This window comes from Polyodon spathula, chromosome 22 (genome assembly GCF_017654505.1).
Source record: "Polyodon spathula isolate WHYD16114869_AA chromosome 22, ASM1765450v1, whole genome shotgun sequence".
Taxonomy (NCBI): Eukaryota; Metazoa; Chordata; class Actinopteri; order Acipenseriformes; family Polyodontidae; genus Polyodon; species Polyodon spathula.
The window spans coordinates 2,241,153-2,268,886 of NC_054555.1; the positions used below are offsets into that span (position 1 = coordinate 2,241,153).

At 40.3% G+C, this 27,734-nt stretch overlaps 1 protein-coding gene across 2 annotated transcripts in view; it reads left to right on the plus strand.

Moving 5' to 3' along the window:
• unc5a (unc-5 netrin receptor A) overlaps positions 1–27,734 on the plus strand; it is a 103,246-nt gene that overhangs the window by 48,769 nt on the left and 26,743 nt on the right. For both annotated transcript variants that reach the window (XM_041223638.1, XM_041223637.1), the window contains exons 2-5: positions 12,233–12,454; positions 23,392–23,535; positions 24,990–25,093; positions 25,679–25,859. In XM_041223638.1, the coding sequence (XP_041079572.1) occupies positions 12,233–12,454; positions 23,392–23,535; positions 24,990–25,093; positions 25,679–25,859 (651 nt within the window). The remainder of the gene's footprint in view (positions 1–12,232; positions 12,455–23,391; positions 23,536–24,989; positions 25,094–25,678; positions 25,860–27,734) is intronic.

Sequence of the window (27,734 nt, forward strand, 5' to 3'; positions counted from 1 at the left end):
ATCCTATTGAATGATATTAACCCATAATGGCCAGTATTCGTCTCAGCTTCTATTCATGGAACAGTATCAGATTTTGACAACCCTAACTGAGTGATCGCACAACTCCACCTTTTAAGATAAAAGCCAATTTTTTTTTTCATTTTTAATAGTCATACAATATACATTCCGACAGGCATTTAGAGTACATTGATGCCGTTTACTCACTGCTTTGGATAGATAACCAATACATTTTGGGAGTAAAGTTTTGAGAACTTTTTTTTATTTACGTTGCTCCAGCTTGTAGTGCTTGGCTCGTCTCTCCCGGCTGCTCCTCGCTCGCGTTCGCAACTGCGATCTGCTCTGTGGGGAGTCAGGCTTGAAGATAAGTCTAGTCTGTGGGATGGTCTTTATTCCAGCTCTTCCTGCACTTAACAAAGAGAGCTCCTGATCGGGATATGTAAAGCATTTTTAGAATGCATGCTGCAGCAAAACAAGAAAAGGTGGGGAAAAACTTTACTTGGGCATTTTAAACAAAATAAAACATAGACATTATTATGTTTTAACAGAAACATATTATGTTTATGATCGCTGCATTGCCATAGTTTGATGGTGTTATTGTTATACCCTCTGTGTCTTTTGAGACTGTCTGTCTGGGCTACATGTTTTAAATAACTGAATAAATAAAAGGAAGCAGGAGAGAAAGCCAGCTTATGAAAGCTATGGTACTGTGCCCTTCTCACCTCCAGGCTATTATAAATGATACAATCACAGGGGAAACGGTACAGGATTCCTCTTCCCTGCTCTTTCAGGGTAGCTGACCAGGGCCCTGATAAAACTTGCCTAAGCACAGCGCCGGCCGAGATGTAAGAAGGGAAGATGGTGCTGGGGATGGGGAACAAATAATGAAGGCTGCCTGGTGAGATCTCTGAAGTGAAGAAAAAAAAAAAGTTAATTGAGCCTCGAGATCAAACACTTTGTTTAACAACATCAAGATTTTTTTATTTTTAACAAACAAATAAATTAAAAAAACACATTACAAGGGTTGCTGAGGCAAAAATGAGAATTATTTTATTTATTTATTTCTTGCATGTTTACAACAGCAAACCATTTGCAGTGGTTTCTTTTTAGTTTTTGTTTCCTGTAAAAAGGTTTGCAGCGTTAACATTAGGATTTTTTTTCCTGCTTCCATGCAGATCTCTTATTTTTAGCTATCCCAAAATCCTAGCCACGCCACTGACAACCCAAACACACCTCCCAGGACGCACACCAGGGGCTGAGTAGGAGGGGCAGAGAGGGGTACTGAACGCTCTCCTACATGCGCTCTGCTTTTTACCTTTACATGGAATTTACAGGTGGCTGTTGCATTGACGTTAAAACAATTCAGCTAATTAAACATGCCCTTGGGGATTAAGTGCCTGTTGTGCTGTGATGTTTTTAAAAGCAGTGTGCATTCCTAACAGTACAGTATGCGCTAGTCTAACAGATAAAGTGCTAAGAATACCCTGCCCTGAGTGGGGCTGTGGGCTTGCAGAGGCTTTTAGTTTTTGCATGTGTTCTGTAGTTAGATCAGGTAAGGGTTGCATCTTTTCCCAGATTAACTGTACTCTCTATTTGTTTTAAAGCACAATGCAGTCAACCTGTTATTGGTGTTTAGCTTACTTTTGGGATTTGTTTGTTTGTTTGTTTGTTTATTTATTTATTCATACATACATTTGTTAGCTTGTTTTAATGATTCGCTTGACGAAAACCTGCTGGGACTCGAGGTTTAAAATACCAAGACAAAACATATTAATATATGCAAACATACACACAATTTGACTGATTACATAAGTAAACACAGGTATTAATGCGATTACACATTCTTTTGTGTGTGTGTGTGTGTGTGTGTTTATTAGAACAATTTATTAGGAATTTATCCAGTCCGTAATTGGTGATATTGAAACAATAGGCACTTGTGTGAAAAGCAATACAACAGAAGCAGTGGGGTGTTCTAATAAATTTGCACACCACTGTATCTAAACCCACTTTCAGTTGTATACATACATCTCTGACATGAACTCAGCTCCAGTGTTGGATTCTTCTCCAATGGTTTCATGGATTAGACCAGTGTCTATGAGCCTTGCCCATTCAGACCACAGGCTTAAAGGGCCAGGAAACTGTTTTATTTGACAAATAAGCATCCACTCTGGGCTGGCTCCATCGTGTACAGACTCCCTGCTGTGTCTCCCAGCTGGGAGCAGCACGGTATCTCTTATTAACAAACGAGTACGTGATGAAGATAGAAGTAGGCGCGGGTGCTGGGGGCACCGCTATTCGGATTTCATTTTTGTGCTTCTCTGTCCGCCAGGTTTCCAACATGCATTTTTCCTTTTGAATGTCATCCTTTTAGATTTGCTATGTGTGTAGTTGCTATAAATTACCTGTCAAAGGCATGACAGTTAAGCGAAATAAATAAATTGAGTTTCAGTGCCAAAAACGTCTCGGCCCTTAAAGAACGGGGGAGATAAACGTGTCCCGACAGGGCAAGCATGGGAAGAAGAAGAAGAAGAAAAAAACCCCTGTCATTCTTTACGGAATTGGATTTTATCAGCAGTAACTTGTCTTCTTGGTTAATTTGTCAGAGGTATTAACAACATAACTCTGCGCTTCTGATTCCCCCTTGTCATCTTATCACCAGGATGAGATGAGCTCAAATAAAACTAAATAAGCCGCCCTTTCTTTTTTCTGTCAGTATGATGAAGGTTAGCACAGCTGCTGTCTGTATCTGTGTTTTGAGCCCCTGCCTTGACACAGCACGGGGTTAACACGCATCAAGTAGGAAGCATTGGTAGCACAAAACTCTAGTGTTAATCCAGCTAGGAGACTAGGGACCATCTTCAACAATGTCTCCCCTCTCTGAGGAAGTGGAGTCATGCAGGTACCACCAAGAAAATAGTGTTTCCCCGCAGGCTTACGTGGCATGCACTGGTTGAAACACAAAGTGCATATTGTCTGTACAGTGGCTGTGCCAAGGAAAGATGAGTAAAAGTAAATGCAACTGGTTTTCCTGATTGGCGGCAAGAATGCCACCGTGACTGTCATTTACTGTCTTGGATGTACCTTATTAGCGCAAAATATCTACCTGTGGAACAGGAAAACTATACATATTAAACTGTGCTGTGTGTATTAAACTGTACTGTATTAAACTGTATGTATTAAATGCCCAAGACCTGCCTGCTCCAAGAGATCACAAGAAGGATTAAAAACTGGAATTCCCCATTAGAACCCATGTTGTGTCTCTTCAATACGTTGGAAACGGAACTCCGTTCTTACAGGATCCGTTATAAGTGGATTGCACCGGTATTTCAAGTCAGGTTTGTTCCATCCTAGTTAATGACACTCTTAATGGTAATGGTTCTTACGAGAAGGAACTGAGCACTTTTGGACAGAGGCGGCTCTTTTAATTTATTTTATATTTTCCGAAGCAAGATGTGGTGGTTTCTTCAGCTTGTGGTACAGCTTTATCAGGTGTTGGTAATAGAGGGGAGGAGACAGGCTCTTGGCAGTCGCTAAGCAGGACATGTTTTCATCAGCTAGTTTAATGAACCATGGACAGTACTGTATAATCTCCTCGAGTTTAGCTTTTTAACCTCCAAGCCAGAATGCCTTTGCGGACCATTATATTTGAAACCCATCAGTTAAATGAAAGTAAAAAAAAAGAAAAGAATAAAAGCAAACAAAAAAAAAAAAGATCAGATCTGCAGCGTTGGCAGTATGCAGTACCTGCTGAGTGCTGGCTTACCTTGTGGGCATGTAAATGCTCCCATTCTGTTAGCTGCTAATGGAAACTGTAACCATTAAAAACAGAACAGGGAATGATTGCAGTTATGAGGGTGGTGGGGAATGTTGTCCAGAAATGCCCCTGACCCCCTGCCCGATGCCTCAGCCTGCCAGCTAGCATCGTGCCAATATCACTGCCCCCGTGGGCTGTATTGTGAATGCCAGCCTCCACAGAGCGCTGAATATAACTGGATAACATACAGGCAGGAGGGAGAATTTAAAACGCAAGTTCAGGACCCCGCTGAGATGCAGCGTTTTAATTTATTTTCACTAAAGCTGCTGCAGCACCAGGTTGTTATCTATGAAAGGTGTGTGTTTGTGAGAGCTGGAGGTGCCTCAGTGATTGGAGCTGGGGAGCTGGAGATGGATCACACTTTATTATACCTGCCTGTAAAAAACTAAGATCTCCTTCACCCTGTAGCCTACGTGGGCTGATCCTGATCTAGACAGAATATCTACATTAAATGTAAATTTGTTTATTAAATCAATTGTTTATTTATGTCTTTATTTAAGTTGCAAGATACATTGAAAAATTTGTATTTGTTGTACAAGTTTTTTACTGGTACACAAACCAACACATTGTTGCTAGCAGTTCTATAGTGAATCTACCATGTGTGTGTGTGTGTGTGGCCCTTGTCTGCGAAGGTCGTTAAGTATTCTTGCTGACTCTGCCGACATCTACTGGGTGTCATTTTAATGATACAGTCTACACATCATCCGCTTATTTATTGCAGACAATTTTTACACTTGGGCTATCCCAGATTAATCCTTCTTGTGATCTCCTGCTAGCAGAATCTGTAAAATATAATAAAAATTATAATAAAAAGGCAAAAAACCTAATTGGCTTTAAAGATTCTTCTTGGATTAATCCGAGTGTGTAGTGTGAGCAGAAATGAATCCTCTGCGCTGTTGCGGCCAGATAGCAACAGCTTGCCCACGTGTTTGTCATGCCAGCACAAGAGACAATGGGACATGCTTCAAGAGAGCTGAATGACCTTTCACAGAGGCTGGTAACTGGAAAGGTGGATCTACAGAGAGAGACTGTGATGAAGCATTGCATCTTTTTAGTCTTTGTGTAATATTTCAGCCAGGAATGCATTCCTTCCTTATGAAGGGTGACAGGCTGTTGGTTGGTGAGGACCCAAAGGGTGGTTCCAGGGATTGAGATACTGCTGAATTTGTTTGTTATTTTTTGTTTGTTTGTTTGATTTAGTTTTTTGCTCAATATCATTTGTACATTTGTATTTTTTCATGTGTTTTGTATTGCTTTATCTTGTGTGTGTGTGTGTGTGTGTGTGTGTGTGCATGCATCCACAGACAGTTATAAAATGGATAGTCTCATTCCTATTATTTTAGGTTGTTTTTATACTTTTCAGTACTGGTATTATTATTATTATTATTATTATTATTATTGTTATTCATTTCTACAGCACCTGGTAAATGAAAGACAGAAATCTATTAGTACACTCACAGACAGTTTTTAAAGCACTTCAGTTTAGTAGTAGTATACCGCTTGCTTTAGTGGCTGAGGGTTACTGTAGCTGCTCTGGAAAAATAAAGCCCTGCGTCATTGTCAAAAGAGTGTTGCTTGTCAAAGGCGAGGGGCTGTTTTGTGTGGAAGAGTGCGGCCCCCTGTCCACAGGGATTGCACGCTGGCTGTGGGGAAGGGCAGTCTTATTTAGTGCTCATGAAAAGTGACGGACTGATGGAGCTGGAAATTGAAAGCCCCTTTCCACTGAATGGCTGAGTGCACTGATGTGAGGTGCTGATGGACACTGAGTGACTGCTCCTGCGGGGACTGGAGCGAACTGCGCCGCTTTACAAATGGCTCACAACTCTTCTTTTTACAAGGCTGTAAATTACTGAACAGCGTACAGCCCATATATCGCTGATTTGATAACAGAAGCCCTGTTAATCAGGTACCTCGCTGACACTGTGTTCTCATCAGGCTGCCTTATCTCGTTGAGTTAAAGATGTTTTTTATGTCTTCTGTGTCCTTTTAAGGATGTGTTGTTACGTGTCCATCATGGTCTCCATAGCAAGGATGCACCAAGTCCACCCTGCTCTTGTGATTCAGCTTTCCATGAGCATTCAAAGAAATGGATTACAGTATATTACAGTACTGTGAAATACAAGTTACAGATGGATGTCATCACAGTCCATATCTATCTGATTGACCCTGTAAAAGAACTAGTTTCTCTGAGTGTGGGGTGCCCCTGGAAGTCTTGAACATGTTGGTACAGTCGGGTGCCTGCAGAAGCCTGTGTTCAATGCCTGCTGCTTGCATGTGCCTGTATGGGAAGGAAGCACACTGAGAAATGTTAACTCCCTGGAAGTCCCCAATGAACCAGTGCCTGTGCCGCATTGCTCCCTATCATGAACATCCAAACTTTCTGTTATTTCAAAACCACAGCAGAACACTTCCTGTAAGCAGTGAGTCACTGGCTAGAGAAGAAACAATGGAAAAAGTGCAGATGCAAAAACAGTATTTCCACAAGCCAGCTCAGATTACTTGTAGATTTCCATTGCTTTCCTATTGATCCTGTTTCCACCCACTGGGGTTGTGGTTGATGGTAATGCTGTTCATCAGATACCAGTTTGCTGGGAGCTTATAATGCAGTCTTGCAAGGTAGAGGTGTGCCATGGCTCTTACCATCGTCTCAGGACACGTGACTAAAAGGGTGACATTTTTGTAGAACAATTATTAAAGCCTCCAGCATGCTTTTAGTACGCAGACTGCTGTGCCACAGTCCATAATGTTGATCACAGTGTCTTGACATCTGTATAAATGTATAACATTAACTTAATCCCGAGATTTGCTTGCTGAAGATTTCCACCAAAGAGCACAGTGAAGTATAAGACAGGTAAGGAACCGTTTCCCTGGACTGTATCCAGAGATAAGACTTAGCTCTGTTTTCATTCAGATGAATTGTATGGTGTGATTTACATTGAAGATGCTGGTTATAGACATTGTGGGTAGTTAATGAGGGAGGGAGGTAAGATGATATCAGTAAAAAAGAACAGATTAATTGAATCTCCATCATTGCAAGACTGAGGCAGGCCATTAAATTAACACCAACTTGTTTATATATATGTGTGTGTGTGTGTGGTTTTTTTGTGTTTTTGTTTTTTTAGTTTTTTTACAAAGGAGCTTACATTTTATGTTGTTGTTATTGTATTATTATTATTATTATTATTATTATTATTATTATTATTATTATTATTATTATTTGTACTGTCATTATTATAGCATTTCTTTTGAAACTCATTCCAGGCAGGGCAAAAAGTAAAACTACAAATTAACTGAAATAAAAAAAAAAAACACAAATCCATTGATTTGCAGAGAAACCTGACACTCCTCATTAGCTTGATTCACCTTTTAAACTTTTACACCCATTAAGGAGGAGCAGAGAGGCATTGGAAGGAGTTCCTGCTTCAGCCGTGTGTCACGTCCGGCAGGGCCCAATGAGACTCGCAACACTTTACAACACGCAGCAGCCCCTGTGAAGAGGGAATTGTTCAGGGGAAATAAGGGTTGACTTTATCACTGACCAATTTCTTCTGTAGATGAGTTGACAATCCCTCACTGGAATTCATTAGGCTATACTGTAACATATGGAATTGCATGTGTTTCAGAGACCTGAAGCGTTAGTATGTAGTGAGGTCCTCGTTCACACTGAAACAACTTCACTCTAGGTAGCTGCACTTGAAACAAAGCGATAGCAGTACATGCATTTCGTAATGTATAGATTTGTATGGTTTATTTTATGTATTTTTTATATTATGGTTCTTCAGATATATGTGATTACTTAATAGGAAGAGTTGATACTGTTATTAACTATTCTACCCAGACTCGAGCTTTGAGTAGCTCGATAATCTCTAGAAAACCTCAACATAAACAGCTGTTTGTTGTTTGCATATCCAGGTAGCTTTCTGAGACACCAATGTAAACTAACCTGTATATTATAACACTTCTGAAGAAGAATTTTGAGGTCTCGCCAGTGTATATAAAAATGATCATGAATGAATTACAGCAAAAACAAACAAACAAAAATTCCATGGAAACAGAAAGCTGTATTGAAAAAAAAAAGTCTATCCTTTTATGTACATAAGTAGGTTCGTGTACAAAATCTATTTCTGTATTATGCAAGTTCCTTCATCATCACACTCCCCTGTGGGCAGCTTTTATTTAAAAATGAACTGCTTCCACTTGTGCATTACTGACCTATACACTATAGAGAGAGAGAGAGAGAGAGAGAGAGAGAGAGAGAGAGAGAGAGAGAGAGAGAGAGAGAGAGAGAATCCATTTTGCCATAAAACAGAAGAAAGTGAAGAAAGACAGTTTCAAGCCAGAAATAGCAGAAATCCATTAAGAATCCATTTAGGAAGCAAGTATTTGTAATACAAATGTCGTTGTGGTTTTGTTGTTAAATCACTGGAATATGAAATGGTTTAATATTCTGGACAGCAATTTTAATTAAATGAATTGCTAAAGACATTGTAAAGTGATGATGGTGTAATAAAACCCATGTTATAGTTGTTATTCATCATTGTGATGTAAATTATGCCTGGCGATTGCTCACTGATGCTTCCTTGCAGGGACGCGCCGCAGATAAAACATTTTAATTGGCTCAGAAAGGGCTAGCAAGACGAACATCTTCTCTGCTTACATTTATTTTTTCTCACTTTCCGTTTTAACTGTTTAAAGTAAATAAATAAGGTTATCCTGTAAGCCTAATCTTTTTTTTTTTTTTGCATGAACGGGAACCAGGAAGAGGCAAAACAAAACAGTTTTTAATGAAAAGGGTTGAGGGTTGTGTCCTACAGTGGTTTGGATACAGGAAAATCTAAATTTAATAGTATCTTTAAAGAGCCTGAAAATAACAAACACAACGTAAATAAAATGTATAACCCAAATGTCACCTTTAAACAGTTTTGTTTGCTAACTACCTGTACTTACAAAAGGGCACACGAGTCTGCCCTGGCTGGGAATGTGCTCAGTTCAGTTCCCTGTCCTATTTTAATTGTACACACCCCTAAAAACAGTTGCATCTCAGTGCATCTGCCCTACTTAAAAATCTTTAACAATACAGGTCAATCAAACTATTAGGATGTCCAAGCCAAGCTAGTGGATAGCATCACGGTTTTAAACTGTTTAGAGATGCTGAGCCCTTTTGAGCCAATTCACCTTCACGACAAAAACTCAAGGTGACTTAAATACAACTCTGCATCTTAAAACTTAATGGGCATTAGGGAGCCATTATCATGCTTCCGGATTTTCAATTACATTTTGAAAGCGTGCAGATGCTCATCGTTCACCTGTCAGGGTGCCTGGAAAAAACATTGTTCTAAATAATATTAATAAAAAGATTAAATTTGTCTCTTTCCATTTCACTGCTCCACAAAATATAATAAGGAGAACTGCACCAGGCTTGTGCAAAGTGATAGATGTCCCTCATCCGACACAGAACATTTAGTTTTCATTAAGAGTTAAACGTGTACATGATACATTAGCAGGGGTTCAGTGCCTGCCACCACCAGCTCCCTGTATTTCACTCTGATGAATTAGCGAACCCAGCGCTGGCAAGGAGATGACAAAGGAAGCAGGAAAGATGACACACGCATTGCCAGCCGACTAATGTCTTTGTGCAGGATGCCGTTCTATTGCTGGCTAATGTTGTCCTCCACCCGGTCTGAGCTCCCAAAGTGAACAGCTGCAGCAGTGAAGGTCAGGCAGAGCGGCACGCTTCCATTATTAAATGGGACGCTTCAATCATGAGGCTACGCCAGGACCAACACAGAAACTCCTCAATACTGGATTCCAGGGAGTGATGTTTAAATTAAGATATATGTGTGTATATATTTTACTCCCCACCCCCCACCATTCTGGTTTGGGAGGAACCATATTGCAGGGATGGAAATAAGACTGTTGCATAGCAGTTTCATCCATTCTCAGCTTGGTTAGCCACGGTGTATAGGTAATAGGTGTGTCTTATTAAAGTCATTGTAAAACCAGGAACAGATCAAACTGCTACGCAATGGGAATCTTCTCTCCGTCCCTGTATTTGACTTTCCTCAACACTACTGGTTAAAGTTGCCTTGACTAGCTAATTGTAAGCATTAAACAAGATGATAGTATAGTCTTGCTTCTATTCATTCATTGTCCTCTTTCCTGGTTCTGTTAAGCCTTGGCTTCCCTTGTCCACACAATGCAGCTGCCATCATCTCTCAGTTGAGTGGTGGGAGTGTGCATTTAGTTGGCTGTGTGGCAGACCTGAGGCTACTGCAGCTACAACCAAGTTGGCTCTTCTTCGCATGCTCTGGGTTATCCTTCACTAATCCAGTTCAGTTCACGGTGAGCATGGGAATGAGATGAGATTGGAGCCATTGTCTTAGCTGGGATTTGATCTCTCTTGTCCTAGATTTAAAGTGCATAGTAAATGCAAGTCCTTGGAGAGCAATGCCACAGATTGCTTGTGTTCTTATAGAAAGAATAAAAACCCTGGAAGGACAGATTTTGAATTTATTGAGCATGTACAACGAAAATGACATGTTGACAGACCACCAGGCATAGCCTGCCACATTTGCACACTTTTAGTGAAGCAAAAGCATTCATATAAATACGCTCCTCTTGGAATTCCCTACAGAGGCATATACTGTATTTTTTATTGCCACAATACTTACAGAATCATATTGGTTGGGGGCCTGAATTGTGCAAACAAAATTGAGTGAAGTTTTTAAAGAATACACAAGCTTTAATATCCTACAGACTCTCCTGGGATTGCGTCTGTTGTATAGAAATTATTTCTAAGATTTGATGCAATTTAGAACGCACGGGGAATGGAAAAACCGCAACCTTTTTTTTACCCAGAATGCTCTGTATCTGACTATACAGACTTCTCCATAAACCACTGCGAAAAAAGAAGGAAGACTGGAGGGGGGTGGGGAGGGGGGCTGGGAGAAACCTGCAGCAGTTGTGTTGCACGGTGGTGATCATGCACATCTCGGGTGTGTGTGCCCTTTGATTAATAGCATCCCTTAGTGATGATGCATATTGCACTGCAGTCTCCTCCGGAAACAGTGATGGCAACAGGGAATACAGGTATATGTTTGTCTCCGAGATATGACATTTGCAAGATTTACAATATTTCATCATTGGCTAAACCCTACTGCAAAGCCCTGCATGCACACGTTCTGTACTACTGTGGTGAAAGATTGACCAATGCTCTATTGTTGGCTGTTGGCCCTAGTTACCCATCTGATTGACACCTGGATGGGTAGATAAATGGATGACAGTTTCATCCTCAGTTAATGCATTTCTTTCTGCAGAGAAATCTGATCGACGGGCGCTGTCCCACTTAATCCAGCAGGATCAGCTGTTCTATGGCAGAACTGAGAAGGAGGTGTCTTGATTAATAGCTTTCAGAATGTGCTTGGAGTGTGTCATTTTCATTGTTTGAAGCTATGCAGGCAACGGGAGCTCATGGAAATTTATCAATCCCTTTGTGACTTATACATGTAGCAAAACAGCTGAAGAACATTGTTTCTCAAGATGAGATAAACATTTAAGATGCGCTGCTCTTCGCTGACAACTTAACAAGTCCCCAGACATACAGTACCTTCACCAGTCTTGAAAACATACTGTTGACGTGGACAAATCTCACCACAAAAGATGATTTGAAGACTTGTTAAGACTTACATGTGAAATGTCCTTGGCATTGCTGAAAGCCACAGAACTGTCACAAGGGACGGTTAGTAAGACTTGATACTAAACCAAGTTTGTATTCATGTTTACAACCTGTTTCTGAATCGGTATCTGTTTTGTGTTTTCATATGTATCTGTTATTGTTTGACATTCTGATTTTAAAATTCCTTTAACCCTGCCCATTTTAACACCTTTCTGAGGATACAGTAAGCAATTTCCACAGAGACCCGCCACTTCCAAAGTTAAATGACAGGGCAGAAGCTTGGAAGGTAGGCTGAAAACAGCATCCTGTCAACAAAGCATGAGCAAATAAATACAGGAATAATGAAAATAAAAAAAGAAAAACTAAATAATAAATAAACACATATTCAGTTTTGAAGTACTGTTTCTTCAAATTAGTCTTGTGTAAGTTGAGCTTAATTTTACACAACACACTCACTGGTAGAAGTACAATAACACAACTGAGTTAGCAATGGATTTTGGAGGGTGACCCATTGATTCTTACATGTATGCAGTCCATTAAACATTAACCTTAATCTCTAGAGCTGTCGCCTAACTAAAAAATAATCTCATCTGTCCAGGTGTTAGAATTTCCACTGGCACAGCATGACTGGGTTGCAGTGTCCAACAAACAAACGACTACTGGAGGATGCTGCTATGGCTTGAGTGCTCGAGAATTATTCTCTGAAAGCTGCTGTGGCCTCATGGTGTTCTGTTTTCCTTTCCCAGACGCCCAGCACGTAGCCGCGGTAACCAACCCCCTCCCTGCGGCCTTCTCGGACCTGCTGCCTCACTTCCTGGTGGAGCCAGAGGATGTTTACATTGTCAAGAACAAGCCAGTGACCCTGACCTGCCGCTCCGCTCCCGCTACGCAGATCTACTTCAAGTGTAATGGGGAGTGGGTTCACCAGGACAACCACATGATCGAGCGCTCCTTGGACCCCCCTACAGGTACAGGGCTGTGGGTGGGGGTGGGTGTTGGGGGTGCTGTGAGAAGCTGACTAGGTTTACCAGATTTCCACAGCGAAAAACCCAGCCTTTTTTTTTTTTTTTTGCTCTTCAATTCACTGAAGCTGCAGCAACTCAGAAATAGTTCAATTAAGTATATAACAGTGTCGTAATTAAGAAATTTAAGATTGGGTGTGTAGAGGTAAAGACATCTGCCAAAATAAATAATTAATTATATATTGAATTTCGTTATATATAAATACATTTTTTAATCAGTTAATCAATAAAAACAGCAGTGTTAATCAAAACTTAAAATGCTAACTTGGCTGGTTACAAAAAAAATAAAAAACTAACCATAGTCCAGGAAGTTAAACAAAATATGAATTAATAAACACATAAGCAGAATTATTACACAAGTAATCCATAAGTTTCATTATTTTATTTTTTGTATAATACATTACTGTGCTGTCAAGTTGCTGGGTACACGGCTGCAGTTTTGTTCTGCTACAGATGTAAAAATCTGGATGATGTAACAATTTTTCTGTTTCTCACTGGGACAAAAAAATGAAGGCTGAAAACTGGGATAGTCCCACTTTTCCCGGGACATCAGGTAACCCTGTTTATATTCCTCATCATCAAATATGAGAACTAAAACACAACTGCTGGAGAAAAACCATCCCTCCTTTTGGTCGTCACTGGACTCCCTGTATCTTACCTCGAAATGTTCTTTACATTCCTGTTGCCAGGGACGGTGCTGTTTTAAAGCTTCTTTACTCGCAAAGATTAGCTCTGTCCCTCTTGGTAGGGCCCAACCGGATCGACTTGAGTCCGTTTCCATTGTGCAGACACTATAACAAGGTTATTTTGCAAGCAAGTCCTGCTTAGTGCGCTTGAGTCCCTGAGGTTTACATTTACACTTTGATAGCTATTTCAAGTGGACTTCTTTTGGCAGAAGAAACCTTACGTTTGGTTCTGCCCTCCATCAATGTTAGTCATACTAACTTGCCATTGGAACGTCTATATCGCATTGATGTCGGTGTAACAAAAGAATCATTTCCAGAAGGTCGGAGATTATTTTCTTGAGACCTGAGCTGTTTCTACTGCTCATACCCTGTTTATTTGTTTGTGTATCCTCCGCAGAGAAGCTGTCCTCAAAATAGATGTGTCAGTTGCTGCTGAGCTGTGTTTCAGAATGAATGTGTGTTAGCCCCGCAGCATCCCAGCACAATACCCTGCATCTAAACTCTCCGCAGTGTCTGCCTGCGAGTACAGTGTTTGCTGTGCAAATTCTTGTTGGAACCTTCGCTGAACTAGCCCTAAAGGACTGGCCTTTGAGACCACTGCTGCTTTAAGTGTGCCAAGCAACTGCTAATGGGCAGGGAGAAGCCCTGAGGCAATGAAAGGAAGTATTTCAGCAGTGACTTACACATATAGAAGTAGTAAGAAATAGTCTGTATGTTGTATAATTGATAAACATTGCTTTCTTTTATTTTTTTTATTTTTTTTATAGCCAACAAAATCTTTCAACCCAGAAAGACTGACAAGGTTAATTGTGAACATCCACAGTTTTAATTGCCTCTTTACTTCCTTGCAGAGGAAAGGTGCAAGTTGTCAGAAGACTGAACTATTCCCAAATTGATATTTTAGATGGAGTATTTAAGGTGTTAGTACTAGGGGTGTTAATAGTTTAGAGTTTAAATAATATGCCTTGACTCTTGGGCAAAAAATATGCATGTAAAATATTGATGTTGGCTTAGTGTTTGTAGCAAGTGTACAGTTTAATTAATGTCATATTCAATATTTGCTGTCAGTCTTTTCCATGGTGTTCTGCAGTTTTAATATTGACAAAAAAAAAAAACAGTACAGAAGGGCTTCTTCTGGTTTTTAGTTTTTCTTCAAACATTTCAGATGTGTTTACATTTTAAACAGTTTAAACGTTTAGTATCGAACAGCTCCAGTGTATTTTTAAATGTGTCTAGATAAGCATTGGCTAAGTGGCTGCTGGAATTTCGTTTCTGCTGGTTTAGAGGAGATAGGAACGGAGTACGTGAGACCATAGTAGGATGCACGTGCAAATTGTTTCAGTCTAACAAGTCAAGGTGTGAAAAGTGCCATTTTGTTTTGTGTGTGTGTGTGTGTGCCCCTTTCTGTAGGTGCCACTTTCAGCTCTTAAATCTTGAAGGGTAACAGAAGCAATATGAAATGTAACAACGTAACAAGGTGATAGTTGAAGAAAGAGGCAGCAGTCATATACACTCACATAGGACTCTGCATGATGAAGTCCTGTTTAACCATTATCCACTGCAGTAAAGTGACGCAGGTCACTGCAGCAACCACAACGGAGAACCTGTCATGCCAGTGCATCCCAGTACACCAGCTATGCAACTGACTGTATTTTACACTTCTGTCCTGGGGTTGTGTGCCTCAGCAGTTTGAGGGTTAGTTCAATGTAGTGTGTTTTGATTTTGTTTCCGTTAAGAAAGAAGCAATTTGCATCTCTCCCATCTTAATAGACATCCCTTGTTCTACACATTAGTGTTTCAAGAGGTTGTAGTGAAAAATTTCTCCAAACTTTTATTTTAAAAATTGTGTAATAATAATACTACTAATAATAATACTGTTTTAGATGGTGACTGTTATTGAAACCCTCTCCAATGTTAAAAATTTAGATTTTACTTTTATTAAAACACAGATAACAGTTGTAACAGTAATACAGTGATAAAATTGTGTGACGTGCACCCAGGTGACTCGTGTATATTTGTATAATGCAGTGTAATGGTTAGCTGTACTCTTGTAGGGGTGTGTCACAAAGACGGCTGGAGTGGGGGACATCAGACCAGAAACAGGAAGCAGGAAATAAACAAAGAGAGGTGGAGTTTGGTGAAGCTGAGCGAATGGTCTTGCTCCGCGTTTAATAATGAACAGGCGGACAGTACATAAAAGGTTGTAAGACAAACAAGACACAGGACACGGGACTTGTCACCAAAACAAAAAGAGAAACAAAACAGACTATACAGACAAAACACAGGGAGCTTCTATTTTACCAACTACTATTATTATTATTATTACCTCCGTCTCCAATCCCGTTCTCTACTCACCAAACACACAAGCCCGAGTGAGTGAAAACATGCAGCTTTTATGCAGCTGTACCGAGACTCGACTGCTAATCAATCATTCAGTCGTGAATTAATAAAGTGCAATTCCCCGTGCTCACATATTATTACTTTTTACTTGCACGTGAAGTGCTGTGCAATCCTCGTGCCTAAATACAAATATACATTTTAAACACTTGTGTTACACAAACACATTTATATCCCGTGTACTGATGACTGTACACCAACATTAACACACATCATACAACACAAAATACACACAGGGGTGGGCACTTTGCCACACGGAGACACATGCATATTTATATAGTGCTCTGTAATGGTTAGCTTTACTCTTGTTCAGCTATCAGTTTATAACTCTATCAATTCTCATTATGTCCTCTCTGCTGTATTTCTCTGACTGCAGACTCACACTTTGTCAAGCTCGTGTTTTCCTGCTTGTCTGTCTCCCTGACAGGCTGCAGCGTTTTCATCCCTAATATATGAAGATGAAGATATTACGTTCCACCAGAAATCAATGCGAGATGGCAGGCTATCTATGAGAATTAGAGCACTGTGTGATAGTGGATGCAGCTCAAACAGGGCATACTGTTAAACGGAAGGGAACTGACACTTTTAGGAATAATAATAATAATAATAATAATAATAATAATAATAATAATAATATGAAGTCCTAAAATTTCTGTCGCTTTTTCAAAATCTTTGACAGCTATGCTTGAAATTTACTACTTAATCTTTTAAGTGTTTTCAGTTAACAGTAGAGAAAAAATGTATATTTCTGTGCTACACAGATCCATGTAAGTTGAGTTTGTAATGGTGTCTACAGACCATTCTCAATGGTTATTCAGTCTGTGGTTTGAGGATTGCAGAATCAATGAAGGGACTCATGCAACCTTTAGCCTTGTCCCGCAATTCCTCTCGCGGTCCTCAAATCTGGACAGTCGACACCTGAGCGTTCTTTATGACTGTTTAAAAAGGTGGATCCCATAGATAGTGATCTGAAACCAAAATAGAACAAGGAAATTCTACACTGTGTTAAGTTGACTGTCTAATACTGCTCATTATGTTTTCTGATTTAAGTTCGGTTTTGAGAAGAGTGGCAAAAAACAGATGATTGTATGTGATTAAACGTGATCTGCAGTGGAGTATCAGGGAACAGTCAAACCACAATTTAAGGAAAAGCCGATCCATCAGCTTGAATTTAATGAGCATGTGGAAATACGAGAGGCAGGAGAGGACAATGTGGTCTAAAATGAAGATAATGGGTCTGGACCACCTGTTGCACAAAGATCAATAACGAAGGGCTTAATTGATAAAGGATTATCCGCTGGATTCCTGTAATGGGCATTGTGCTTCATTCGGATGGAGCGGCTGATGGAGAGCAATCTGGTGCTGATGATGGGCCGAAACAGATGGCAAGGTCAATCATTTCTCAATCACAGCTGCTTCTCAACACCATTAACTGGCCTTTTTTTACGGGTGAACACCTTGTAGCTGAGAAGAGGGGCTACTTTCTGGTTTTACCGTACCTGCACAGAGAAACGAGGAGAGAATGAAAACATTCAGGGCCCTTGCTACACAAAGGGACCCCTGTTTTAAATCGAGGGTAAAGTTGACCTTTGTTTTCTCTTAAAAGGAATCACACAATGGTATAATATAATATAGTATAATATGGTTATAAAAGCAGCACAATTCCTAATAGCTTAATTGTGCCTAACTGCAATTAATCATGTTTTTATTAGTTTTATTGTTTTGATGGGTGGGGTTTTGCGCTCGCTTCAGAATTGGTCCACATTATTAGCTGTATTAACATTGTTAAAATGTTTCTTGGGAACCTCTAGAAACAGGCTGTGGATGTTGGAGAATTGGAGAACAGTTCTGTCCTGTACTCTTCGTAAATCCCACCCTAATGAAGTCCATATTGCTTGTGTGTTCAGAGACATGCTGAGGCCCCAGGTTCACAAACCCTGTCGACTTTTAGTTGCCTTTAATACACTTTGCTGTGCTGGTTTGTTATTGTAAGTTAATTCAGAGTTACTCAATGTGAAAATAGTAAATGTTTATAATAAATACCACAGCTGTAGAGGAACTAAGGGTGGCAGAATGTTTCTCTAGACAACTTAAAGACTATTATTAAAAAACAAAACAAACAAAAAAACACCTTCTTTACATACTGAGTAACCAACGTCTCTCTGAATATAAATCACATAACAGCCGTAAAAAATGAAAATCTCTTTACCCAAGACAGGACTTGAACAGGCATCAAATAACAGCTGGTTTACAATCCTTATGAATCAACTCGTGGTGTTTGGAGGGTTTTTTTTGTGTTGTATCAGAACTGCAGCAGTAAAGGGCTCAATTATGAATTCTGTTGCATAAAAGAAACTGTGCATTTATCAAAATCTCCTGGGGGAGGAGGGAGCTGCTGTCTTTGGGGTAAGCCGTTGTTGTAAGTGACTCTGGGGCTGATGTATAGCTCACACACCCTAGTCTCGTATCTTGTAAAGTGCTTTGTGATGGTGGTCCACTATAAAAGGCGCTATATAAAAATAAAGATTATCTTTTTATCTAGGATGTCTTGGTTAGAGCCGAGTTCAAATCAGCACGAAGTTCAACATCTGCTCTCATGTAATGGAAATATTATTATTTATTATTATTATTATTATTATTTATTATTTATCACAGTTTTCACTCCTGAATTCTTCCTTGAGACATTTACTTTGGAGAATTAACAAAGCCTTGGGTTTACTCTTGCTTTATAAATATAAATAAATACAATTAAATAAAGTAATAAATAAATAAAACAAATTTGGCATGCTTTTAATAGAGCAGAAAGTGTTTCCAATCTGGTGTTGTTATTTGACACATTATAATTACATGTTAATTGGGCTCAACAAGTTCAGAAATCAGTTAAATAAATAGCTTTCTGTACGTATGCATCTGTGCAAGCAAAGTTTATTCCTCAGAATGCAAATGAGAAGTTATGTGTCCATGGTGTGTATATAAAATGAATTCATGCAGCGGTATCGTAGAATACAGTGTACAGGGTGTTTCTGGTATTGTAAGCACTATGATACATCTTGACGATTTAAATGTTCTGTTAAATTGGACAGCCACGCTCCTTTGGCTGTCTCCACCACACATCAAAGTGATCTTCATTTGTTTCTCTTTGCTTCAGAACTTTCACTCCTGAAAGAAATAGAAAGACAGCCAACATCTACAGTTATGCCTGTGATGGCTGACTTATGGGACACCCTGTAGAACACAACAACTGTAGCTTCGTAAAAGGATGCACGCTGTGTTCACGGTACACACCACGGTATGTGACAGTTTTGTAGTGGTAACCACAAGACCCGCTGACCTCAGAGCCGCCCTGGAGCAGAACTTCGTGATGTTGTCCTGTTGAAGCTGATAGAAAAGTGCTGACGTTGTTTTAAAACAGAAACCACAAAAAACTAACAGTACAGTATGTAATTCGTTTATTATCCAGGCATGTCTGTCTGTAGCACTTCAAAAATGCAGTGCGCTCCAAGCCTCTCTCTATTAAGCACCCCTGCCAACTCACTCATCAAAAAAGGAACAAAAAACACGAAAGTTTTCCGAAGTAAAGCTGATTATCATCTCCAAAGCAACAGAAAAACAAATTAAAATGTTTCCAGTTCTGGTTACTTCTCCTTCCTCCTCCTCCTCCTCTTTTTTATTTCAAGGTGTTTGCTCCATGCGACAGCTTGTACAGACTGTCTCCCAGTGTGTAGGCAGAAGACTCAGTGTAATTAATTTACTCACAATTTGTGTTTTCCGTTGTTTCTGTTTTTAACCACTTTGCTGCTCTCAGAATATTTGACTGTCGGAACCCATAAGGAGTGATTACGGGATGAACACTTTATTAAGCCAAAATCCCCCCTTCCAGTGTTAAACCAACAGTAAGCTGCAGGCTGCAGTGTTGTTTATTTGTTTTCAAGGGAGGTTAGCAGCTAGAGGATATCTCTTTCACTATTTTCATTACAGTCACTGCAGTTTCGAAACAGGAGGCAATATTAAAATCACTGAATTCACTGAAATATATATATTTTTTAAATTCAGGTTACAAAACCGAATTGTTAGTCTGCCAGAGTGTATTGTCTGCGTTGAAGGCAAATTACCTTAAAGAGCTGTGCATTCAGGGAATAAAACAAGGAGCTTATTTGGTTTACAGAAGCTACTATATTTGCTTAGTTTCAGTGCATTTTATGATTGGGTGTGTTTGTAGCTAGACATGTAAATTTTAACGCTCCACTACCGCTATACTGTTTTTAAGATGTAGCCTAGATAATTCTATTGTTTAGAATATGCAATCCTAAAAGGCTAGCCACACTCAGGATTTCTTCACCAAAATATTTAACTTGTGTTTGTGCAACATCAAGATTAAAAAGGGAGCATATATCTCTAAACAGTACACTGTGTGTAACATTTGAATATTACACTGGTGTCCTATAGAATACCCCTGGTAATAAGATGATGCATTTGAATACATTTGATCTTGAGTGTAAAAATGTAAACAATTACAAAAATAATAATAATTAATAGATCTAGCTAAAATAAGTAAGATTACTTACTTTTACTGGACCTGTTAACTCATATATAAAGGTGCCATGGTCTCATGCTGGGAAGTGGCAGATCAGATGTGCTCCTCTGCCACCAGACTGGTGTACCAAGCAGGCTCTGTCTAATTGAATTCCATCGTGAACAAAGGAAAGGCATTCAAATCTGCTGGTTCCAGTGCTTGCCTCTGATAAGCAAAGGGCCCGGGCGGAATTGAGGTTGCGTGGAAAAAGGAAAGTGAGATAGAATAGTCTCCTGCTGACAATGGTATTTCCTCAAAGCCAACAGTTGCTTTAATGATGCTTACCCTGGGTCTGGGCACCTTGCTTCTGCTCGCTGGCAGGCACGTCCTTTAATGCAGTGCAGTGGAGTAGTCTCTACAAACACCGGCTGACAACAGGGCTCTTTGCAGTGAAGAGCCCTTACCGCCCCAATACAGCAGCCACCTGCAGCTGAAAATGAGCTGTACAGCATACATGCATCATCCTCCTCCTCCAGACTTTGAGGGGAGAAATACTCCCTTTAGGCAGTGGCTTTGGATGTCTTTTGATGTCAATTCAGACAAGTCTAATCCTGGCCTTTCGTTTTCTCCCAGCTGGATTCTTGGATATTTTTTTATTATTTAATAAATGATGCTGATGTTAACCCATTGAGTGACATTGTGCTCGTTTGAGGACAGGCTACTTTTAATTTTTTCTTTAACTATGTTGTTACAATAACTTTAATTTTGTTAGCCGCAAAAGTGAAGTCTAAATGTTTTTGGTACCAGTTGGGTTAAAATACATCTAGACTCTAAAACAAAGCAAGCCGGACTGTGCCGTCTGTTGGGATGAAGAAATGAGTTACGGAACTATGCCAACTGTCAAGCAAGAACACGTGGATATTGAGAAAATAAAAATGGCTAAGAGAAGAAAACTGAACAGCCCTGAAGGTCATCTGGAATAACAGGGTCCGCCCAAGAGATGCATCCATTTTCCACTTGCAGATCATTCAGAAGAAGTGCTATATGTGTGCTACGTGCGCTAGACTTTGAAAAGGACGACAGTGCTGCTGAACCTGAAATGAGGCTCACACGGAATTAACTCGACAAACTCTGGACCTGTTAGCTTGAGTTCAGTCGCAGAGATGGAAAAATGAGATGCATATTTCTTAATCACTAGTTTAACAAGATAAACAGAAGGAGGTCGTCGTGTGAATTATTGAACACCTTCAGAGCAAAGCAGACGTGCGTCCCATGAGAATAAATCCTCGCCTCCAGTCTGAACAGAGACATGTTCACTGCTTCTGTTTGTGCAGGGTTTATTTTTGGATCAGGAGCAGCCTCTTCCAGGCTTAAATATGTTGTCAGTGAGGTTTTTTTACATTGAGCTGTGAAAGGAATCCCACACCACCTGGATTGTCCACAGAACAGCCAGGCCTTACTGTTTCACACCGTTTACACCACACCAATCTTTAAGTCCTGCTTTTTTTTCTTAAAGTTTCAGATGTGAAAATCCTCTCATTACCTCTCCACCTTCCAGGGGTACATTGCAGGAAATTGATGATTTAACAGCTGGGCATCAGAAAAAAGAAACGCGTTGTCTGGAGACCTCGACTGGTAATTGAAGCTCAGCGTGTTAGAACATTTTAAAGTGCACTAATAAGGCACGCGCTCTATGAAGCGTGATTTCCCAGGGTGGACCAGTGCAGACCTGCCAGACTTGTTCTTGTTCAGATGGTTCCCTCACTCCATCAACACCATGCTGGCTTGGTCTATTTTAAACCATATTAGATGTTGATACGTCTCCATCCTGATCTTTTGTGAACCTTTGTGTTCTATCTAGTGATGTTAATAAGTGGTTAATGGGTGCAAAACACCTCCAGGTTCATAGGCAGCTCGAGAGCAGCTGTGATTCCGTTGTAGGACTCAGTCAGTAGGACTTGGCCTACTCTTCCCAGGTGTTTCCAAAGAGCCGCTCAGGTGTCGGAGCAATCGGGAGCATAAGCAATGTGGTTGCAAGTGTTTTGTGTTTCTATGGGGTGGAATTGACAAAAGCAGAAATTTCAGTACTCGTTTACAGAAGAAGTCAATACTCAGAATGTGTTGTTTAAGTATGTATACACCACAGGTTGGCACCCATATGATAGTGCTTAATCTTCAAGCGGTGCAATTTAAAACAACAGCAGCTTGATTAAAACAACAACATTTATTACTTTGCCAAAATACAAATGTTCTTTCAATTACTAATTCAAGTAATATACTGTTTAAAGTGTATAATGTAAGCTGGAGAAAGCTGGGGGGGGGGGGGGGGAGAGAGAAAGCTTTCTTTTCTTTTTCCTATGTAGCTGTCAATTCTAATCACTAATGGAAATAAATCAACCAGAGTGCTCCCCTGCCCAAATGCAACACACAAGCACAAATACTACCTTTTCTGAGCATGTTAGTGTGCAGCTTCATAAATTGAAATCCAGTCACGCATCAGTTACCTGACACACTCAAGCACCCATTCTGAGTAGCTGAATTGGCATTTGTGATGGGAGCATTTTGGATTCGCTTTGAAGCAAGAGGTGACTGCTGCTACCAGACTGTGCTCTGTGCACTTACCCTCTAGAGGCCTGACCTATTCCACAATGTAGGGATGACCTTTTCTCAAAGTCAGAACAGGGATGCATCAAATAACTATGTAGCTTTGCAATTCCTGTACCAATATGCACTATAATTACCTTCTTTTTTTTTTTTTTTTTTTTTTTTTAAATCGTCTTTCTAAATCACAAAACTCCACAAGCTCACTTCCATTATCTTGTTCCAGTTGTATGATCTCTCTTACTAGCCACAGGGAAAGACAGAGATCCGGTCAGTAGCTAAGCCAAGGTTAGCTGTCTGGTTAACAGTTAACTCTTTTCTGTTGATGAGGAGTGGACAAGACAGCTTGCCCCTGCCAATTGACCAACAAGAACCAGGACTGGGTTTGAAGAACACAGCATGGACCTTGCACTCTTCCCTCGACCACACCAGCACATAGTCTTATTGAAGCCGTGTGATTTTCACTCGGCTGCTGTTTCTTTATTTGGTGGAGCAGTCTGCAAGAATTATTTCATGGGCGCAAGCCCAGCTTCCACTAGGAAGACACCAGTTGGAGTATCTCGTAAGATCTGTGTTTTCAGTGACTGAGGTGTGAGGAGGCTCTCTGGAGACTATGAAAAGCACATGGGTGCCTGTCACGCTGGTCTTCCCCTGGTACTAATCTGCTCTCTTGCTCCCTCTTCCAGGTCTGCCAGTCATGCAGGTGAAGATCGACATCTCCAGACAACAGGTGGAGAAAGTCTTCGGGCTCGACGACTTCTGGTGTCAGTGTGTGGCCTGGAGCACCTCTGGGACCCAGAAGAGCCAGAAGGCCTACGTCCGCATAGCATGTGAGTCTCCTAGCTTCCTAGGGGAACAGAAGAGCGAGAGGCTTTTGAGACGTGTAGAATTGTACTCCATACTGAAAACCACCTTTGCCAGTACCTCATGCTGTGTATTTTGTCTAGCTCAGCTGTAAAGTTTTCTTTCCTTCCTTCTTTCTCCAGAAACTCATTGAGTTCTTTCTTGAACTGATGCTGTGTAACTGTCGTTTTTGTTCTTTAGGTTTGGTTATTTTTTTTTATTTATTTATGCTAATTTCCACTAGTGATCTGGGTCTCTAACTCTCATATTATTCGCTAATTATATATCGCTACAGTAACTTAAGAATGTATAGCCATTCTGCGGCTTGCTCTTTCAAATGTTTGATAAAAAGCTGCAATCCACTCCACCCTCCTCTTCATTCTCAGATCTTCTTAGCTTCTTTTTTTTAAATGATCTTTATTATAACTCTAGGGGAAACCAAGGACAGGCCTGTAATGAGGACAATGTGTCTCTGATACAAAAAGGGGTGTCTAGCTGGAGCTCTATTCTATTTCCACTGAGAATGACCCTCATTGACAGTCTGGCTTTGGAACACAACACGCTGAGATTCCAAGGGCAACTCTCTGTGTAGAGAAAAGCCAGATTCACACTGATAACAGGAAGAGAAGCCTGACTTGTCAAAGCAGAACTGGTCATAGATGCCTAAGAAAAGTACAGGCATACAGGCAGGATCAGAAGCTTTCAGAAAACAACGTCTTTTTAGTTAAAAGTTTTTAAAATAAACAAATCCTTGCCATTGCTTACTGAAGCAGTCCTTTTATATGTTTAGTTTGATTTAATGCAAAGATCAAAAATCGTTCCAATTTTTACAGTATGCCGATCTAAAAACAACCTGGATCCAGTTGGATTAGTTAGAGACCAATATGGGGGAATGAGAGACTGTACTGACTGTACAGGTAGACAAGTAAACAGACTGCTATGTAATAAAAAAAAAATAGAACAATGTATTCTCTAACTCTTACTATTACTGCTTTACTGGAGAAACAGAATGAGAGAGAGATATAGGGAAGCAGACCGTGACAGAGAGCAGTATGAGCATGTGCGTGCCTCAAGGAAGAGGTGTGAGGGGTTCTTGTTCGCTCTGTTTTTCACTGGACTGGAGGCCAGAGGCGATCAACACACCAGCACGGGAAAGAGGAAGAGAGGCCCTTCAGGCCCTTCTAAAGAACTTGTTTCCATATCACACAGTCACTGGTTTTGAAGATGACAGCATTGCAAATTAAATTTATATCCATGCATACTCACTGAGAGAAATGCCAGGTGTAGACTGAAAGGTTTACCTCAGTAGTACAGGTTATAAAACAGTGGTGCATAAACACAATGCTCAACTGGATTTCCCGTTTAAGGGTCTCTGCATGTCTCCAAACAAGCTCCCACGCATCCACGGTCAGTGTTATATTCCATGTTCTCTTCTGCGCAGACCTGAGGAAGAATTTTGAGCAGGAGCCACTGGGTAGGGAAGTGTCTCTGGACCAGGAGATCCTGTTGCACTGCCACCCTCCAGAGGGAGTGCCCCCTGCTGAGGTGAGAATGGGACTCTAGCCCTTTCATTATCCGCTGGTTCATATTTTACAAGACAGGAGCAGCGGGGTAAAAACCATCCCTCGGTGTAAAGACTTGGGGTGAAATCAGGAGCTACATTATTCCTGAAGATACCAGCAACCAACCAGATGCAGTGTAAAATTCAAATTTGATTGCTTGCTTGTTGTCTTGACCAACCTTGTCGTCGTGAACTTTTTCAGGTAGTTTCAGTAAGAAGCACCAAATAGCATCCAGTAATTGTTGTTGGGCACAGGTTCTTTACCCTAACCCAGGGGTGTCCAATCACAGTCCTGGGGGGCCATTCCACTCCCGGTTTAACAGTTAAAATGCTATAATCAAGGTCCGGATGGAGTTTTAATTGGTTCACTTAAACTTATTAGGACAGGTTTGGAACAAAGACCAGAAGTGGATGGGTCAGCTTTGGCCTAACCGCTTGACAAAACATTTGATCATATCTTGTTACAAGACCTGCACCACCTAGTGGTCCACTGAAAATAGAACTATCCCAGAACATTAATTGCATGTCAGTATACTGCTAGAATGTACAGTTGATGACCTCTGTTCTAGGTGGAATGGCTGAGGAACAATGACTTGATCGATCCAGTTGGTGACCCCAATTATTACATCACCATTGACCACAACCTCATCATCAAGCGGGCGCGGCTAGCGGACACGGGCAACTACACCTGCGTAGCCAATAACATCGTGGCCCGACGCAAGAGTTCCTCAGCCACCGTCATTGTCTATGGTAAGTTCTCCTCCCTTCTTTTCTCATCTGTCCATCCACACGCAATCCTTCTGGCTTGCTTTTAACTGCGGGAAACTGACTGCTACCTGGCCAGGAGGTAAAGCTGGAGTTAGGTATTAAAAATATTGTCCAGGTTCATTCACTTTAAAACAGTTTTAAAGTGTTATGCAATTACAAAGTCTGGTTTCAGTGAGGTTAAACCTGTATTATCGGGAACGGGGAACCCCAGAACTGAATGCCTTCAACACAAGAGAATGAGACAGCCACCTGCTCTCTCCAGACGGGGAACCCCAGAACTGAATGCCTTCAACACAAGAGAATGAGACAGCCACCTGCTCTCTCCAGACGGGGAACCCCAGAACTGAATGCCTTCAACACAAGAGAATGAGACAGCCACCTGCTCTCTCCAGACGGGGAACCCCAGAACTGAATGCCTTCAACACAAGAGAATGAGACAGCCACCTGTAAGAGGAGTGCACTGTATTCAGAGATGGAAAAACAGTGTAACCCTTTACTGATTTTGCTCAATCAGAAATGTTTTATTTGAATGAAAACATCACCTCAAGCTTATTTAACTTTTATTAATAAAAATCTCTGATGTATTACAGTAAGTGCTCTGCTGATTTAGCAAAATATTAGTATTACTACTGGTATGTAATATGAAATATATGCACATGACAGCATCTGCCCCAGCTATTTTTTTAATGCCAGTGGCAATTCGTTTTCAATATGCTTGTGTGTGGTGCTAATTGGTTCCAGGAACTGGTTTTTCAAAACATTTAGCTCCACCACGAGCAATTAAATCTAGAAAACAATCAAGAAAACTATTCAGACAGTGGTGACGGGTCAGGGTAATCTCCCAAATTAATAATAATAAATGTAATAATTATTATAATTATACTAATATATTAATATTAATAATAAACCATTCTCCTGGATTGTAAGTTTGACCAGCAATGGTCCTGAGGACAGTGTAATCAACTGAACCCTTGGTGGAAGGTGCCTGGGGAAACCCCTTATCAATCCTATAATTATATTATATATATATATATATATATATATATTATATATATATATATACCTGTATAAATTTACATATGTAATGGAAATAATTTCTATCATTTCTAGAAATTTCTCGGAATTTACAAGAATTTTAAAGAAAAAAATGTTTTTTAGAATTTCTAGAAATTTCTCGAAAAACAAAGAATTTTAGGGAAAAAAAATTTCTTCTTTAACCATTGTTAAGTAGATTTTGATGTGTTCTTTGGATCGTTGTTGTGTCGGAACGTCCAGTTGCACTTTAAACCAGGTTTTGTAGTGGAGGGTTTCAGATGATTGGCCAGTATCTTTTGGTATGCTGTGGAATCCATTTTACCATGGAACTACATTTTAACATTGGAACTACATGTCCTGTGCCATTAGAGGAAAAACAGCCCCATAGAAGGATATTACCAGATCTATGCTTGACAGTAGGTATGGTGTTCTTTTCTTTGTACACTTCACCAGACTTTTTGTTGTCCTTGTGACATTTTCCTAAGAGTGGCTTTTTCCTTTACCTGCGACCATTGAGACCCTCACCATGCAATATTCGACCTATGGTTGAAATGGAAATCTCAGTCCCACTTTCGGGACAGTCACTATCTTTGGCAGTCAGTCTCTGATTGTTATTGACCTTCCTCTCAATTCTTCTACTTGTTCTTGGTGAAAGAACCTTCTTTCTTCCAGACCGAGGGAGCGTTGTGACAGTACCCTGAGCCTTGTACTTCTTTATAATAGAAACAATAGTTGAAATTGGGATACTCAAATGCTTGGAAATCATCTTGTATCCTTCTCCAGCTTTATGACAATAAATCATTTTCTACTCTCTCTAAGAAT